Source organism: Lontra canadensis, unplaced genomic scaffold, assembly GCF_010015895.1.
Source record: "Lontra canadensis isolate GAN:19392208 unplaced genomic scaffold, GSC_riverotter_1.0 scaffold14, whole genome shotgun sequence".
Classification (NCBI taxonomy): domain Eukaryota; kingdom Metazoa; phylum Chordata; class Mammalia; order Carnivora; family Mustelidae; genus Lontra; species Lontra canadensis.
The window spans coordinates 17,775,161-17,791,731 of record NW_022631008.1 but is presented as its reverse complement, the minus strand read 5'-3'; the positions used below and the strand labels follow the sequence as shown (position 1 = coordinate 17,791,731).

The 16,571-nt window shown below is 40.5% G+C and overlaps 1 protein-coding gene across 1 annotated transcript in view; it reads left to right on the top strand.

Annotated features, from left to right (window-relative positions):
* The window catches only part of SIM1 (SIM bHLH transcription factor 1), a 67,187-nt gene that overhangs the window by 14,680 nt on the left and 35,936 nt on the right, over window positions 1–16,571 (top strand). Inside the window, exons 6-8 of the mRNA XM_032858203.1 lie at window positions 126–325; window positions 538–644; window positions 1,306–1,453. Of these exons, the coding sequence (XP_032714094.1) occupies window positions 126–325; window positions 538–644; window positions 1,306–1,453 (455 nt within the window). The remainder of the gene's footprint in view (window positions 1–125; window positions 326–537; window positions 645–1,305; window positions 1,454–16,571) is intronic.

Below are 16,571 nucleotides of genomic sequence, written 5' to 3'. Positions count from 1 at the left end.
GGGGCCCACACGGCCTTTGCGGCCCCGGGGAGTCGCAAAGTATTTTAATCCCTTACCCACCTTTTTGTGGAGACGTTTCCTGGTTGGGGCTGAGTCTCTCCCCCACCTTTCACCCTCCTCTGCAGGTCATTCACTGCAGCGGCTACCTGAAGATCCGCCAGTACAGCCTGGACATGTCCCCCTTCGATGGCTGCTACCAGAACGTGGGCCTGGTGGCCGTGGGTCACTCGCTGCCTCCCAGCGCCGTCACGGAGATCAAGCTGCACAGCAATATGTTCATGTTCCGCGCCAGCCTGGACATGAAGCTCATCTTCCTGGACTCCAGGTGGGGGACCGAGGCGGGAAAGGATCCCCCTGGCAGGAGAGGGGTCTTGCTCAGTGGCTGAGAGCTCTTCCTCGACCGTCTGAGCCCATTTTGCAGACGGGGCGACTCACGCCGCCCTGCGAAGCGGGGCGGGCGCCCAGGTCTGAGATGGCTGTCGGGGGTGGGGGGCATCCCGGAGCTCTGAGCTCATCCGCGAGGATTGCTCTCGGCAGAGTGGCGGAGCTGACGGGGTACGAACCTCAGGACCTAATCGAGAAGACTCTGTACCACCACGTGCACGGCTGCGATACCTTCCACCTGCGCTGCGCCCATCACCTGCGTAAGGCACCGCTCTTGCCCGCACGGGACTAAGCTCCGCGCGTCGCGGGGAGGAGAGAGGGCGTGATATAAGTCCGCAGTAAGCGGAAGGGTGGGAGCCCTCATAGCCGGGTGGTGGTGCGAGGCCCTTGCCAGGGAGCGGCTGCTCCAAAGCTGAGCACAACCTTGTTTCTCTCATGTCCGCGGGAAGAGTTTCCGAGTTTCTGGGTAAATTCCCCCCCAGGAGGGTTTTTATGCTTCCCCTCCTGCCCGCTGCAAACCTCACTGAAGACAGGAATAAAAACTGAAGCTAGGCCACTTGGCTCATGTGCACCGATCTGCTTCAGCAGACAGAGCTTTGTTTTGAACTTAATCTCGAGGAACAGGGACCCTGAGCCTTGGAGTTCAGCTGCCCAGACCCCACCTTCCTTAGTTAGAAAGCTGAAAGGGGAAATCCCCCAATTTTAAGCGTCCCCTTTGCCAAATCACAAGGGGCTGGAGGACGTGATGCAAAGTAACAGAACAATCTATTCCTTTGGGAATGTAGGGGTTGTCTCTCCCTCCTGCCTGAGCACGGTTATTAGGGCCCATAGGGACCCGCACTCCCACCGCCAGGGTTTGCATTTGGGCCAGATTAGCCGCTGGATTCTTCACTCCCAGCAGCCTTCTGTCTCTCCCATCAGTGCTCGTGAAGGGGCAGGTGACCACCAAGTACTACAGGTTCCTGGCGAAGCACGGCGGCTGGGTATGGGTGCAGAGCTATGCGACCATCGTCCACAACAGCCGCTCCTCCAGGCCACACTGTATCGTCAGCGTCAACTATGTCCTCACGTGAGTGCAAGTCTGGAACACTTCGCCCACTCCAGGCAGCCCTGGTCTCCAAGAGGGTGCAGGTGGTGGTCACCGCAGGTTAGAGGAGACTGGGGTCCACTGGGGCGCAGGCAGGTTCTGACCCCACTGCAGGCTGTGCTGGGAGGCGGCAGCTTGAGCACGTTCATCTTTATAAAGTTATATTCCAGGGAAAGATTTAGGAGTTTTTCCATCTACAGTCTATATTTGCTTTCTGCTCCCTCTCTCTCTTTTAACCTTTTAAGCGAACTCTGCATTAAATAAAACTTAATGCGGCAGAAAGAAAAAAGAGGGAGAGAGAGAGGAAATGGTCCAACGTACGGAGCCATTTATGGTTAACAAACAGGACATCTGTTTCACTTTTTCAAATCTGGGTTTGAAGTTCTTAATTTTAACCAGAGTCTCCAAAGTTAAGAGTTCTGAGAGAATGATTCTTCCGTTGAACCGCAATGGGGGTTTAAGTGACCAGGCGGGTGTGAATTTAACCTCCAGAAAGCAAAGGGACCCAGGCTAATGCCACGAGTCTTGGCGGGTGCCCAGGCCCCACGCGTTCTGGGACCACCTCAAGAGTTGAGGAGCTGGCCTCGAGGTGCCAGCAACGGGCACAGCTGGCTGGGCTGGACGGCCTTGGTGGTGGCAATGGAACCTTATTCTTTCTAGAAACAATAATCGTTTCTGGTCCGCGGTGTGGCCCGGCAGGCTGATCACGTGGCCTGGTGTGCGGCTGGTGAAAAAAGCGCCTTCTGTATAATGTTTGTGAGGTTGAATTGCTCAGGTTTGAAGCCTTTATGAAGAGCCCTTTTGTGTGCACAGTTTCTGGGTTTTTTTGGGTAGTCACTGAAATTCTTGTAATTTTTAGGGGACCTCAGGAGTTATTTACTTTGGAAGCATTGACACACCCAGCGCTTAGTAGAAATGCTATTTTCTCATTGGGCAGTTAGTCAAGGGTTTCTATTTGGAATCAGACTACACTAATAGGCCACGAGGACTCGATTCATTCCACCTCGTTTTAAATCACCAAATTAAAAATGTAGTGCTTGAAAATATGGTGCTTGGCAATAGACTATTTACTCTGTGCCCTGTTGAATAAGAAATTTTAATTCAATAGACTTCAGAAATGACTTTGGTTTAAATGAGGATTCAGTATTCAGGAATAATTGTTGTTAAGAAGAATCTTTTTATTCCTTTCATTTAATAAATGGCATTAAAATAAACACTGTTGGGTTTTTGTAGTAGCAAGAAAGCTGTGGATTTTAATACAGAGCAGAAAACATACCAATATTTTGGGTATCATGAAATAAAACCGTCTATTTTATGAATGCATTTTTTATATTATCAAAGTCCACATAAGGGAAAATGGCAAAACATAATTCATAAAATAAGCCACTCTGTGAAGCAGAAGTATTAAGGAGTGAAAAATTATGTCTGCTTACCATGGAAAGGAAATGGACATTCTTTAAGAAGGTGCTTTGTATGTCTGAGACATCACAAGCCTTATACACACACTCTGTTCTCTGGTGGGTGCCTGTGGTTAGTAATCATTTTTTATCAAACAGCAGGGTATACAGTCACACAGACCCATATAAATGATCAGAATGCAAGTTAGACCTCCCAATGGGTAAGCTTAATTTACGTTTGGAGTCATTTTGAAATATTCTGTTTTGTTTTCCAGTGGATAAGTGTACTTCCTTTCTTCTGTTGACTCTGTCATTCTTCACTTCACACACTTCTCCAGAGCTGTAGGATTAGGCTACCAACTTTATATCAGATTAAAAAGATGTAATGAGGATAAATGATTTTCAGAAGGAAAAATAGCATGGCTCCTATTTTTCTCGATGTTTTATACCTCGGAATGAAAATGGAAATAAACACACAGAAGCACGCAAGATGAAAAGCTGAAATTGATTACCCTTTTATGAGCCTTGACTCCAATCCTTTGTATGAAAATTCTTAAGACAATTTTTATAGCTGCAAATGTGGAAACTGCCTTAGACAAAATGTCATCAAGTGGCTCTGTGTGTGTTGACAGGATTTTCATAATGAACAGGTTGCAGTTTGTTTGATGTGTATATCACACATCTGGCTGGAAGTTACTAATTTACATTGTCTTAGCAAATTAAATAGATGGCTATTGATTCTCTATGGTAGCAGTGAACTACCACATACATTTGTTTTCAAGGCTAGTTCTCTTTGCAGCCTGAGAATGATAAGTGAATTCTTTCCAAATATACTACCTCAAACAATGTACTTAAAACCACAATTGGGCAGGCCAGATGTTTTCCCAATTTAGACATGTTAGTAGCATACATTTTTCAGGGATTGTCGTATCATGAAAGTAGAGAGAATTTTAAATAAGCATTGGTTAAATGAAGGAGTGACATTGATGGAAGCTGCATTCATAAGAAACTCATTTTTCAAATTTCCTGATGGCCAATTTATTGTTGATGTTAAAATATGCCTACTAATACCCATCATTATTATCTGACAAAAGTGATGATGAATAGAAATATTCAGTAACCTTGTTCTAGTAAGCAGCCGCATCTGCGAATACAGGCATTTTAGAGGCTGAGGTAACCGTCTTTGTAGGACCATCACACACGTGTTGGTGTTCTGAAAATCTACGGAGGACAGGGAGAGGACACTATGATTAAATTTTTAAAAACTCTCTTAGTTTTTCTCTGGGTGCTTGAGGGTCCCTAAAGCTTATACAGCTCTTCATTAAAAGTCAGAAACAAAAACAAAAACAAAACAAAAGACTTCTCTCAAACCAAAAGACTGACCAGTTCGTGGTTTTCTGTAAGACACACATACCTGTTAGCTTTATGTTCCAAATTAAAAAAAAAAAAATCATTCTTGAGTGCCCATAGGCTTTGAAATAAGTGTTCAGTTAGACAGGCCATGCTCCCTGATTATTTTCAGGAGGATAGATGAATGGAGATACTGTCTAGTAACACTGAATGTTGGGGAAAGTCCAGACAAGTATGGAGAGTATAAGGAATTCTGTGTAAAAACTGAGTAATTTTCTTGAATTCATATTTCCTTGGGTTTGTTTAATTAGTAGTACTAATTATTCATAGCCAGTTCAGATGGAAAACATTAGTACTCAATGTGAAGAAAATTGAAATTGTGGAACACCCAATAAACTATGAAAAGTAATTTCTAGAAAAATTAAGAAGAATCTTGATTCTTTTTAGGTTATTAAACTTCATATGTTATAAAAATAAAACTTTTAAAATCTACTTTTAAGGATAAATCGCAAAAGTATAAAATCCCATTTTAAAATGTTTAAGGACATCAATTTTTCAAACATACAGAAAAATTGAGAGACGAGTACAGTGAATACCCACACATCGTCTATAATATAAGCCATTTTTGTTTTATCTCCCTTTCTATCTATATGTATGTCTATCTGTATGTGCATTCTTTCCACTGAATTATTTCAAAGTAAGCCACAGACATCATGATTCTTCATCTTAAATAACATTCTCTTACATAGTCACTGTACCATTTATAGTGGCACATGTGTGTAGAAGGTTACAAAAATGTTCATGAGATCTAGTTTACTGATGCCATTAAAAACAGTCTGTCACTGACATTCATCAAGTACTCACTGATATATGACCTCAGTAGGTTGACTGATAGTTGGTGTTTTGTGAGGGGACTTCCGTGGGATATAGTTGTAAATGCTAGTGTATTTTAAATTAGACTTCTAGTAAGAATTATAAGTTAATACAATTCTGACATTGTTCTCTGGAAAGTAAGAAAGAGAGATTTGAGAGTTATTTTGGCAACTTTGGAATCACAGACTTAATATCTTTAACCATTTTTTGTTGGTGAGGGAGGCTTCTCTGCTTACATCCTAAGTTTAGGATTGAACGTTGTTTTAGTGGAAAATCTCACAAACTGCTTTAGAGTGATTCATCGAACACATAGGAATTTTCTCTTAAAATTCCTATTTCAGTGTTACAAAAAGCAGAACAAATAGACAATTTGAATTAGTGGTCTATGCAACACTACCTGCTAAGTAATCCTTTGCATTTATAGAAAAGTTTGGGCAAAATGCCAAAGGAGACATAATTTCCTTCATGTAAAAGGAAAAAAAAAGGGTCTCTACATTGTAATTATTGCAGGTCCAATATTTTTGCTTTTCTTTTTATAAAACATCTGTAGTTCCCACATTTATTTATTTATTTATTTTAAAAATATTTTATCTTTTTAGTTCCCACATTTAAAAAGGGTCTTTAAGTATTAACATATTCTGTGAATATAAAGCCTTATGTATAAACTTATCACAAAGCAGCAGATGTTAAAATATGTTCATGTTAGTTTGCTCTTTCAAGTGTATTAATAGTGCTGAGTGAAGTTCAGCATTTAAATTAAAAATTATTTTTTATTAATTTAAATTGTTATTACTACTAGGAAAGTTTAGAAAATGTTTTTTAAAAACTTGACCAATAATATATAAAGTTATAGAAATAGATTTTATTACTCTAACAAAACCATTTTTTATATTATAAATAATGTCAAATGAAGTGCCTTTTGACTTAGCAAGCCATAGCAAAATATAAAATAATTTACTCTCATGCCTTGGATTTGTGGAGCACTTGTTGCTTAGATTTAATTTTTTTATCATTAAAAATAATAATCATGCTCTAATGTATACCCGTAAATTAGATTGATCCTTAATTGTGTTTAATCTTTATTATAATAATATTGAACATCAAAGCCCCAGTTGTCCTTTTCAAATGATCTTTTAAGTAAGTGACTGATTATAGAAATGAATTGAAGACACATTTGTATGAATGGTAATTTATAACAGTAAAGACTATTAATAGTAATTAATAGTGATTTTGTAACTACTAAAACACTTTATTAAAAGAAAGAGCTCGGGGATTTAGTCTGTTTTATAGTTCATACCACCAGTACTCACTTAAATAATGTTATCCTTCATATCCTTTTTACTTATTGTAATTTTTTTATCAAAATGATCTGTATTTAGTTTTGAATTCATCATTTATGTACAAATTTTGTATTATTATTATTATTATTACAAATGCTGAATATAACATCATTACAAAAGCGGAGTATTTCTTTCAAAGAGCTGTCACATTCATTATCTAGTTTGCTCCTTTGATAGCTCTGTATGAGGGTGAGGGAAGGGATTTTCTAGGTGAGGAAACTGACATCAGATATGCCAATAAATGGGGAAGCCAGGATTAAAGCCTGGGGTATTGACTCCTACTGTATGCCATGTTTCTCTGTATGAAGGTGGTGGTTAGAGATAGTTGCAGGGGAGAAAATATCTGGTAGAGAGGGATGGATTTAAATGGGTGAGGCCTGTGTTCAGCCCACCGACCTTCCAGATAAGCTTTCATCTGATCTCATCATGGAAAATTAAAAAACTGTTTCTCTGTTGCTGCTTCATAAATATGTACAGATATTGACAATGTAGTGGTTTAAATTTAGCAATGCTCTCTTCTCAGTCATATTCAATTAAAGATGTATCTTTTTCCCCCTGTCTCACTAAGGACATTTTCATTTTGTAAGAAAAAATGTGCCCTGCAAACATTTTAGTTTCTCCCTGAGTTCCTTGCCTTTAGTTTACATAGATACATTATTGCTATTCCTAACTATTTCATTTCTGCAACCAGACTTAATATTTTATGTTTTTGTTAAATGTGTTAAAACAAACGCCAGTGGATTGGCAAGCTAAATCATCCTTTTCATCAGAGGAGACACAAATGACCTCCCATGGCAATGGGGTATTTCCTAAATAGTGTTCTGCTTTTGAGGCTCCTGGGTGGCTCAGTGGGTTAAAGCCTCTGCTTTTAGCTCAGGTCATGATCCCAGCATCCTGGGATTGAGCCCCACATCAGACTCTCTGCTCTGCCTCTCCCCGCCCCACCCCCCCGCCTACTTGTGATCTCTGTCAAATAAATAAATAAAATATTTTTTAAAAAAACTAGTGTTCTGCTTTTGAGGGAAAATGGCAGAAAATGTTGTCTCCTGGGGATTCTGTTGGTGGAGGGAGGCTTGGGATGCAGAGCCTCCCAGCGTAAGTGAGTCATTCTTGGCGCTTTGGCAATGCTGCTACTGGGCTGCTTCCCTCTCCCCAGGCTTCTCTGGCCTCCATTCCTTTCTTTGTTCTTGCCCTGACCTGGAGGGCACTGAGTCACAGGACCTCTTCTTTAAAAGATTCCTATGGGGAGGCCACTTGGTATGTGCTAAATGACCAGCCTGACCACTCTTCTCTGGCTGTTGGGGCAGAAAGCGTTCTGATCTTTGCTTCTTATCATGGAACAACATGGTCATTAACTTCCTGAAGGCAGGGATATACATGTGATTGCGAATGGACAAATGCAAATGAAGCTTTACTGGAACTCCTGAGAAGTATGTTTTCATCTTCTGACTTCATCTATCTGACTTCACAGTTTGTTTCGTGAACACTGTTATGTTGATTCAAGGTGTGTGTATGTGTGTGTTGGGGGGTGGTGGGGGGGTGGATTATGCATGTCTTGATGATTTAGTAAGAGGTTGTTACTTATTTCCATGTATCCAGTGTTTTCCTGTTTGTTCTCACTGACTTGTGGCATCTTTCCAGGTGAGCAGGTAGTGATAGAAAATTCATCTGGGTTGAAGTGCCAGTGTCTATGCCTCAGTAGTCCTGCAGAAAGGATTGGCTGGAGTTTAGATGAAACCTGGAAATGTCTGAGTGCTTATCGGTAGAGGAATTTCATTCTGGAATTCCGTTCTGTCTTGTTTGAGGGGGTAACTTTGCCACTTCCTTCTCCTCCCTCAGGCATTCTGAGGTCTAGGGAGCTGGCAGGGGTGAGAAAGGTGGTCCATGGTGATGGCAGGGCAAGGGGGTTGGTGAGAAGAGAACTTACTTTTATGGGGCATTGACAATGCTTAGGGTCTGGCCGAAGCTGGACCATCTGTTTACCACCTGTGACTTTTACTCTGGGAGGTTATATTGCAGTGGGATTGTGATTTTGTTTTTATAAAATCCCATTGTATCATTGGAAGCAACCTGCAAGGGAAAGGCATGGGCTTTGGTGTCAGATGTATCTGGGTTTGAATACGCTTTGCTGCATTATAGCTATGAGACTCTGAGCACAGCTCTATTTCTTTGAGCCTCGTTTTCCCCATCTGTACAATGGGGATATTTTTACTCACCTTTTAAGGACTAAGGAGGATTAAATAAAATAATGTATATATATAGCACAGAACCTGGCAGAAAGCAGATGCTCAAAATAACTGTTGTTATCAGCTCTTGCCAATTATGTGATGTCAGCTGAAATAGTTTGAAAAGGGAGGAGTGGTTCCCTTTTTAACTTGAATTGCTAAATCTTCAAATTCACAAATTTAAGTGTTTATCATCCTTCCCCTCCCCAGTTCTTCAACACACACATCTCCAAGTATTGCGCTCTTTGTGGGTGATGGTTTCTATAGTTTGGTTAAACTCACCCTGTTTTTCATTGCTGTCGTTATGTATTCTACAGGGAGCTGAGCTTTGTGCTTGGAGGGAAGGAAGCCAATATTTATTGAGCACTTTATTTGTCCCAGGCAAAGTGGAAGGTGCATTACAGGGAAAAAGAAGGTTCTAGGAAACCTAGCTTTTATCAAATTTCTGAAGTTAATTTAGTTGGAACCAATGTTTGCCAACTTTACCAGTGTCAATAATTATAATTTAAAGTGAATAAAACATGCAGTCCTGGCCTTTTTGGTAGTGTCCAGTAGAATGTTTGTATATTTCCTTTAATCTGTATGGACAAATCAGGTGTTTCAGAGAGTGTGGCAGAGTGCAATGATTTGTTGCATGAATATACGAAGCAGAGGTCTTAGCATCTCTTGAGGAGTTTACAATTTATTTGGAAAAGTAGAAGAGTTGCATTTAAGTATTTAAGAACTCAGATGAGTACAGTTGGAAGTGATACGCTTGAGCTATTTGTTGAGAGCACAGAATTCAGAGACGCTTGAATGGTGGAGCTACTAGGGAAGGAGTAGGAAGTAAGGGTGGAAGGAGAGGTAGGGTCTTTTGAGATGGAATGGTGACATACGCACCTTTGTCTCATTGTTCTTTTTTCCATGAACATTATAGCACAATTAGTATTATTACTCTTCAAATTAGCTTCAGTGCTTGTCTCACTGTTCTTATCTGTGCTGGGTTTTCTTTCCTCCTCTTACCTTTTTGCCCTCAACTTTTTTGTTGGAACTGAATATGTTTCATCTGAATTGGAAACTATTTTCTCTAAGCCTCTTACTTTTCTCAAATTAGTGTTAGCATATATCTTGAACATGTTCACCCAGCCTTAGTAATACTGTATGTGTGTGTAGACACACACACTAGTGTCTAGTGTGTGTGTGTGTGTGTGTGTGTGTGTGTGTGTGTATATATATATATATATATATATATATATATATATATCTAGCATACGTATATCTATATACAGGCATATAACACAGTTTTTAACATTTTAAGGGATGTCAGTATTCTGAATAGAAAGTGGAATCTTATTGAAACAAATACACAGTATTGCCACATGTATAATGGTTGTATTTTAAAAATCATTTGTAGAAAAAAAATATGAGGTATACATTAGGACAATGAACATCAGCAGAACGGATGAGAGAGAGGTGCAAAGAACCTGATTCTTTGGTTCCAGATTTGCAGGGCCAGAAGGCCTCCCCTGTCCTGTGTTTGACATCATAATCATAATGTTAATAGAATATGATGCAGTCTAAACCCTAGGCTTTTTAGAATGTTTTAACCCTGATAACTGTAGGGATGTTTTACAAGGTACTTGTAATATGTTTTACAAAGTACTTGCAAAACATATTATGAAATGAGCTGTCACTACTTTATTATGCAACATAGCTTAATAGTTAAGAGCTTGGGTTATGGGTCTATTGCTTATTCAAATTCCAGTGCTGCTACATTGGCTCTCTCTGTGACTGTGAGCAAATTGCTTAACTTTTTTGTCTTGTTAATTTTTTAATCTGTAAAATGTGGGTAATAATAATAATATCTAGTTCATAGAGTCATTGTGAACATTAAATGAGAAAATGTGTGAGGTTCTTGGCTCTGCACCTGACACAGAGTAACATCAAGTAAATATGAATTATTAGGGTGATTGCTTCAGCGAAATTAAATAAAATAATTTTTGGCTTGCCAGTAAACACAAAATAAATGCCTGTGATTCTTTGGGCTGAAGGAGGGAAAGCATGAGTCTTAGGAAGGCAGAGTGTTGCCCAAGAATGAGAAATCCCCAATCATGCTAATCCATCTGGAATGGATTGTTAGATCCTACTTCAGATGATTAGGACTAGTAAGCCTTTAAGCATTCATAAATGTTTTCTTGAGCACCTATTATGTGTCAGGCACTGTGCCAAGTTCTGGGGATATCAAAATGAATGAGACAGTACCTGCTGTTAAAAGAAATAAGCACAAGTACAAGCTCTATCCCAGCTTGATTTCCCTATAGGCTTGCTGAGGATGGATTCGTTCCTGGAGGGAAGCGCTTCCATCCACAATTAGAAGAAAGCCCAAAATGCCTTGGCACTGTTAAGGTCACCTGGGGAATAAGCTTGCAGGTGTGGTCAGACTCCCCTTGGTTCGGTGGTGGGGAGGGAGTGGAGGCAGTGAGAGGGGCTGAGCCCCTGGGGAGGGCTGTGCATGTGTGCCTTCGAGGGAGATCTTGATTGGCTGCAGGGTAAGGAGTCCATCTCAACTCTGACAAAAACACTGTTGCCTAAGGTGTGTCCTGAGTATCTCTTTATGTCAGCCAGAGAGAGCAGTTGTGTGTGCCAAGCTGATTTTTATCCTGTTGCAATGATATTGAGCTGCTTTTTGTTCTGTTTTGAATGGAGTTTTTCAGTATTTTGTGGGGTTGACTGCTAATAGGATTAGGAATCTTACTGAGTTTTAAATGGAAGAATCACATTAGAGTCAAAATAGTCTTTGCATATTTATTACATTAAAAAAAGTTTCTAATGATCTTAGGTCTTTGTAATATTTTAAACTTTTCTTTTGTAAGGGGTAATTCCCAGGCATTGCTGCCCTGCCCTGGAAAGACTGTGTGATTGTCAGCTGCAAGCGAAGAAGGGATGGGAAGGTGCTCTGTTTGTTGTCATACTTGGAAAGGTCAGGGGGTAAGAAGGACTTACATTCAAGAGGCTGCTGCTTTATGCCAGAGGCTCAGAGAAGCCAAGTAACTTAGCCAACACAACACAGCTACTGAGTCGACATGCTAACCCAGAGACAGGACTCCAGGGCCCACCTGATTTCCTCTTTGGCATGCTGTCTTTAAATTGGTAAACTTGTACTAAGGCGGACCATATGTAATTGCCATTTCTTTACATTTAAAGCAGTCTAATATTGGCAATTTCATAGGATTCCACCTAATATTTGGGAAGTAATATGACACTTTGAAGAGATTTTGCAAAAGTCTGTGGGTAGTTCGCTAAAAGAGTTCAATATGGGGTCTCTGCCAAGTGACCTAATAGCTTCACAGAAGTTTTGGTGTACTCAGAACCTAGTCAGCTGCCATGCCATGTGCTTAACCCCTGGGTCCGACCCTACGTCCCCTTAGCCAGTTTAGGCATCAATAGTTATGACCTTTCCACAGAACAGCAATACATACGCAGAGAACACTATTTTATTTGAAACATCTAGTATTTTACCAGGATTCAAATGGGCCTTGCTGTCTTTACTGGAAGGATATTTTCCCTTTGATTGATTGTTAAATGGATAGAGACCGTGAAAGGATCTCTGTCTCTCTTTCTCTTTTTCCTGGGGATTTCTTGTTCAAACAGAATTTGTTGTATCCACATCAGTAAAGCCGTGCTAATATGGGCTGCTGGCCAGATCGTGGAAATAGCCTCATTATATTGAACTGGATGTCATAATGGTCCCCATTAAGGTGGGATTCTCTCTATGTTTGTACTTTTAAACCCAAGTCCCTTGCCACTTTTTACATCTCTCTGAGAATAGCAACATTCTCTGGTAATACAATCTGAGAATGTGCTGTCTCTTGCCTCCTCCTAGTGAAAACCATTACAAAAATAGAATCCCTGGTTCTGAGCATTTTTAGGGGTTTGTAGCTTGTTGCTGTTCCTCAGTCATTCATTTTACTCTCTGCACTCGTGATGACTATAATGTGTTCCGGTGGCTGAAGGTAAGCACCCATGAGATTTACTTCTTTCGACACTCCCATTAATTGATATTGGTGTCCAAATATATGACAGGAAAAGAGCAGCTTTTTTTTTTTTTTTTTTTGACACAAACCAAATGAAACACAAGGTTTTTCATTTTAATTTTTATAAGCTGTTCAGAGGCTAAGACTGTTGAAAGTCATAGCATTTCTATTAGCTGTTGACATTTTACAATAGTCCGGGCAAAGTGAAGCGTTTGTTGTGCTGGATTTGGGTAATGGAACCCTGCAGGATTCCAGCTCAGGAATGCGGGAAGGATGAAGCCCACAAAGCAGAGGGCAGAGTGAGTGTCAATTTCATTCCTCCAATTACAGCAGTTAAAGAAATAACAAAATGCAGGGTAACATTTTATTGTGAGGGCTAATTGAAAATCAGGGGGAAATATTTAGGTATGCTATGTTATCATCTCTTTTCTATTTGTGTCTCTTCCCATTTGTCTCAATAGGACCTTCATTATGAACAAATCTCTACCATTAACATTAGCTGAATTTTTGTTATTATGATTAAGAGGATGGTAAGAAGTGTTGTAGAGTGTAGTCCTTCCTTTAGCAAATGGGACAGTTCTTGCATTCACTCAGCAAGTCTTTCCCCAGTGCCTTATGGGTGCCAATATCTTTAGGAGGGTTGTAGTGTGACCAAGACTGACACGGTCCCTACCCTCATGGAGGATAAATTTTAGTAGGAAGAAACAGATAGTACTTATAAACAAATAAATATGTCCTATAATGTCAGGAAATGAAAGAATTAGGCAGGACAAGGAGAATGGTGGTGGTAGAGAAGGCCTCTCTGAAGACTCCTGAAAGAAGGGAAGGAGGTAGCCATGCTGAGACCAGCAAGAAGAGCATTCTCAGCAGTGGGAAGCAAATGCAAAAGCCCTGGGGTAGAAACCAGCTAGGTGAGTAAGTCAGTGAATGAGGTCACTGTAGAGAAAGGGAGGGGAGGGGCATAAGAAGTTGATGTTAGAATAGGCAGGGTCAGACCATGCTGGGTCTTAAAGGCTTTGGGAAGCCACTGGAGTTTTGAGCAGAGGCATGGCATGAACTAATTTAAACTATGAAAAGGTCATCTGGCTGATGTGGCAAATAAGCTTTGGGAAAAGTGGAGGGTAGAGAGAGGGAGACTAGTTAGGAAATGATTGCCATTGCCTTGGTGAGGGAAGATGATGGCTTGAAAGAGGGAGGTAGTGATGGAGGGTCAGATTTAGGATGTGTTGTTGAAGGTAGACAAATGGGATTTGCAGATGGACTATATAGAAGTTGTGAAAAAATGAGGAGTCAAGGAGAGCATCGAAGTTTTTAGCCTGAGCAGCTTGGGTGAATGGTGGGAAGGAGCAGACTCATGGACAGGGGCAACAAGCAAGAGTTGTGTGGGGGTCTACTTAGAGATGCCTGTCATTCATTTGAGTGGAAATGTCAGGCAGGCAGTTAGATCTGGGTGTCGTGGAGTGGGGAGGTCTGGCTGGAGATGGGGGCTGGTCATCAATGTATAAGATTTAAAGTCAGCAAGAGAGCATGAGATCCCTGGAGAGTGAGCTGTAACTGAGATGCAGCCTGAAGTCCAAGCCCTGTAGCTCTCCAGTGTTGTGGGATCTGCAGGAGCAGGTAGTGTCCGCAGAGGAGGCTGAAAGGAAGCGAACAGGGACGGGATGGGAATAGTCTGGTGAGATGCACAGTAAGGCTGGGCCCTGGGGAAGGTGTGAAGTTTGTCTTTGGAATGTCCCCTCCCTTTTCAGTGGTTTTCCATCTTCTCTGTGGGAATTTTATCTGATTTCTTTAGTTTTTCTTATCCCATATAACAACTGCCCCAGTTTTCCAAGTATGGTCCCCTGACTGGAAGCATGGGCACCCCCCAGGAGCTTGTTAAAAATGCAAATTGTGGGCTCCACCCTAGACCTACAAATAAGAAACTCTAAGGGGTGAGGCTCAGCGAGCTGAGTTTTAAGGAACTCTTCAGGGGCTTCTGGTGCATGAAGTTTGAGAACTACTGCTCTAAAGAAAGTAGTCGGTAAATGGAACCAATGAAAAATCACAGATGAGACTTGACTCTTTTAACCTTTTCTGAGCTCTCTGTCTAAAGGCAAAGAGGTAAATATCTAACAGTAGATTTTAGGCATAAAACAATGGGCCATTCTTGAGTCATCTTTGTGGGGGCCAAGGAAACTTCTCAAGCCCTACAAGTAATAAATGAAGTCAGATGCCTATTGTATCTCTGGTAATGAACTCTATGGATAACTATATAGTCTGTGTAGTATTATATAAGCTCTCTGAGTCCAACTATGAAGGCAATGAAAATTTGGGCATTTTGGTGGGCAATCCAAAATCTCTAGAGATAATTCAGAACTTATTTTGTTTGAACACTTATTTCATTTAAAGTTGTTTATTTTTTAAAGATTTATTTATTTATTTAAATTATTTTTATTAACATTATTTGCCCCACGGGTACAGGTCTGTGAATCATCAGGCTTACACATTTCACAGCACTCACCATAGCACATACTCTCCCCAATGTAAGATTTATTTTACAGAGAGAGAGAGAATGTACACGAAGGGAAGGAGAGAGGGAGACAGAATCCTCAAGCAGACTCCCCACAAAGATTGGAGCCCCTTGCAGGGCTGCTCCTGGGGCTTGACTTGGGACCCTGAGATCATGACCTGAGTTGAAATCAAGAGTCAACTGCTCAATGAACTGAACCACCCAGGCGTCCCTGATTAAAGTTGTTGAAACACTACCAGACAATTTTAAATAATGCCTCATCAGCAAGACATATAATAATAATAATAATAATGGCAGAACATTCATTGAATTGTGAATTTTTATTCATAAAATACACCTCAAATTTATTTTAGCAATTTAAATAATAGAGTTTTATGTATATTTAGTCAAGCATTACAGTAGTAAGGGCTTAGGGAGATTAGAAATAAATGAATCCAATTAAAGAACACGTCTGTGAGATTTGATATGTCATAGGTATGAATGAACTGTTTGCACAGCAACTGTAAAGAAACCGTTAATGATTAACTACCTAGAAGAGGTTTAATCAAGAATAAATGCTATAGGACATATTTAAAAATATTTAAGTTAAACAAATGAAGATTTGTGCATTTGAAAACATCGCATCATGCCATCATTTTTGCTGTGTCTTTTCCTGGGGAGTTCAAAGCCTAAGGTGCTGCTTTTCTGTTATCTACAGAAATGCCAGTTCCTTTGTGCTGTGCAGAAAAGGGCAGAGCTCTCAATGGTGCCATGAGATTTAAACCTTGCCAAGGTTTAAACCTTGCCATGAGGTTTAGCCCCACAAAGTGTGGAGAGTTTGGGACCCTCTGGTCTTGAATATAGAATGCAAATTTCCCAGTGTTGTGGAAGATTATTTCTTTGTGATCACAAGGACTTTTTCTGTTCCAGGAGTTTGTGTGAAGTTGAAAATAGGAGGTGTGCTCTTTTCACTCTCTCTGCCAGGGGGTTAGTTATAGGGTTTAGGAAGGGTCAGAAGTGGGTGAGAAAGTTATTTCTGTGGAGAATAGAACGTCAACAAAATATAACTTGTTAGGTGGTGGGTTCCCCTATTACTTCTCTATCTTAGGTATTGACAAAATTCTAAAGGAAACATACACTTGAAAAGCGTCAGCTTAGTAAAATGACAATGAAGGTGAAGGGGATGGGCACAGAGGGTGGGAAGGTGAGAACGAATGGAAAGACATGGAAAGCTGGGGCCGGAATAACTTGTATGCATTTTATTTTCTATTTGTGAACATTTTTAAAAGTAAGAAAAACTCGGCTGATATTAGTATTTTCTTTCTTTGTATTTGACCCCCCCGCCTCCCCAGAAGAAGACTAAAATTAGTGGTGTTGATTGTAGAAAAGGAGTCTGGCATTTTAAAATTTATGC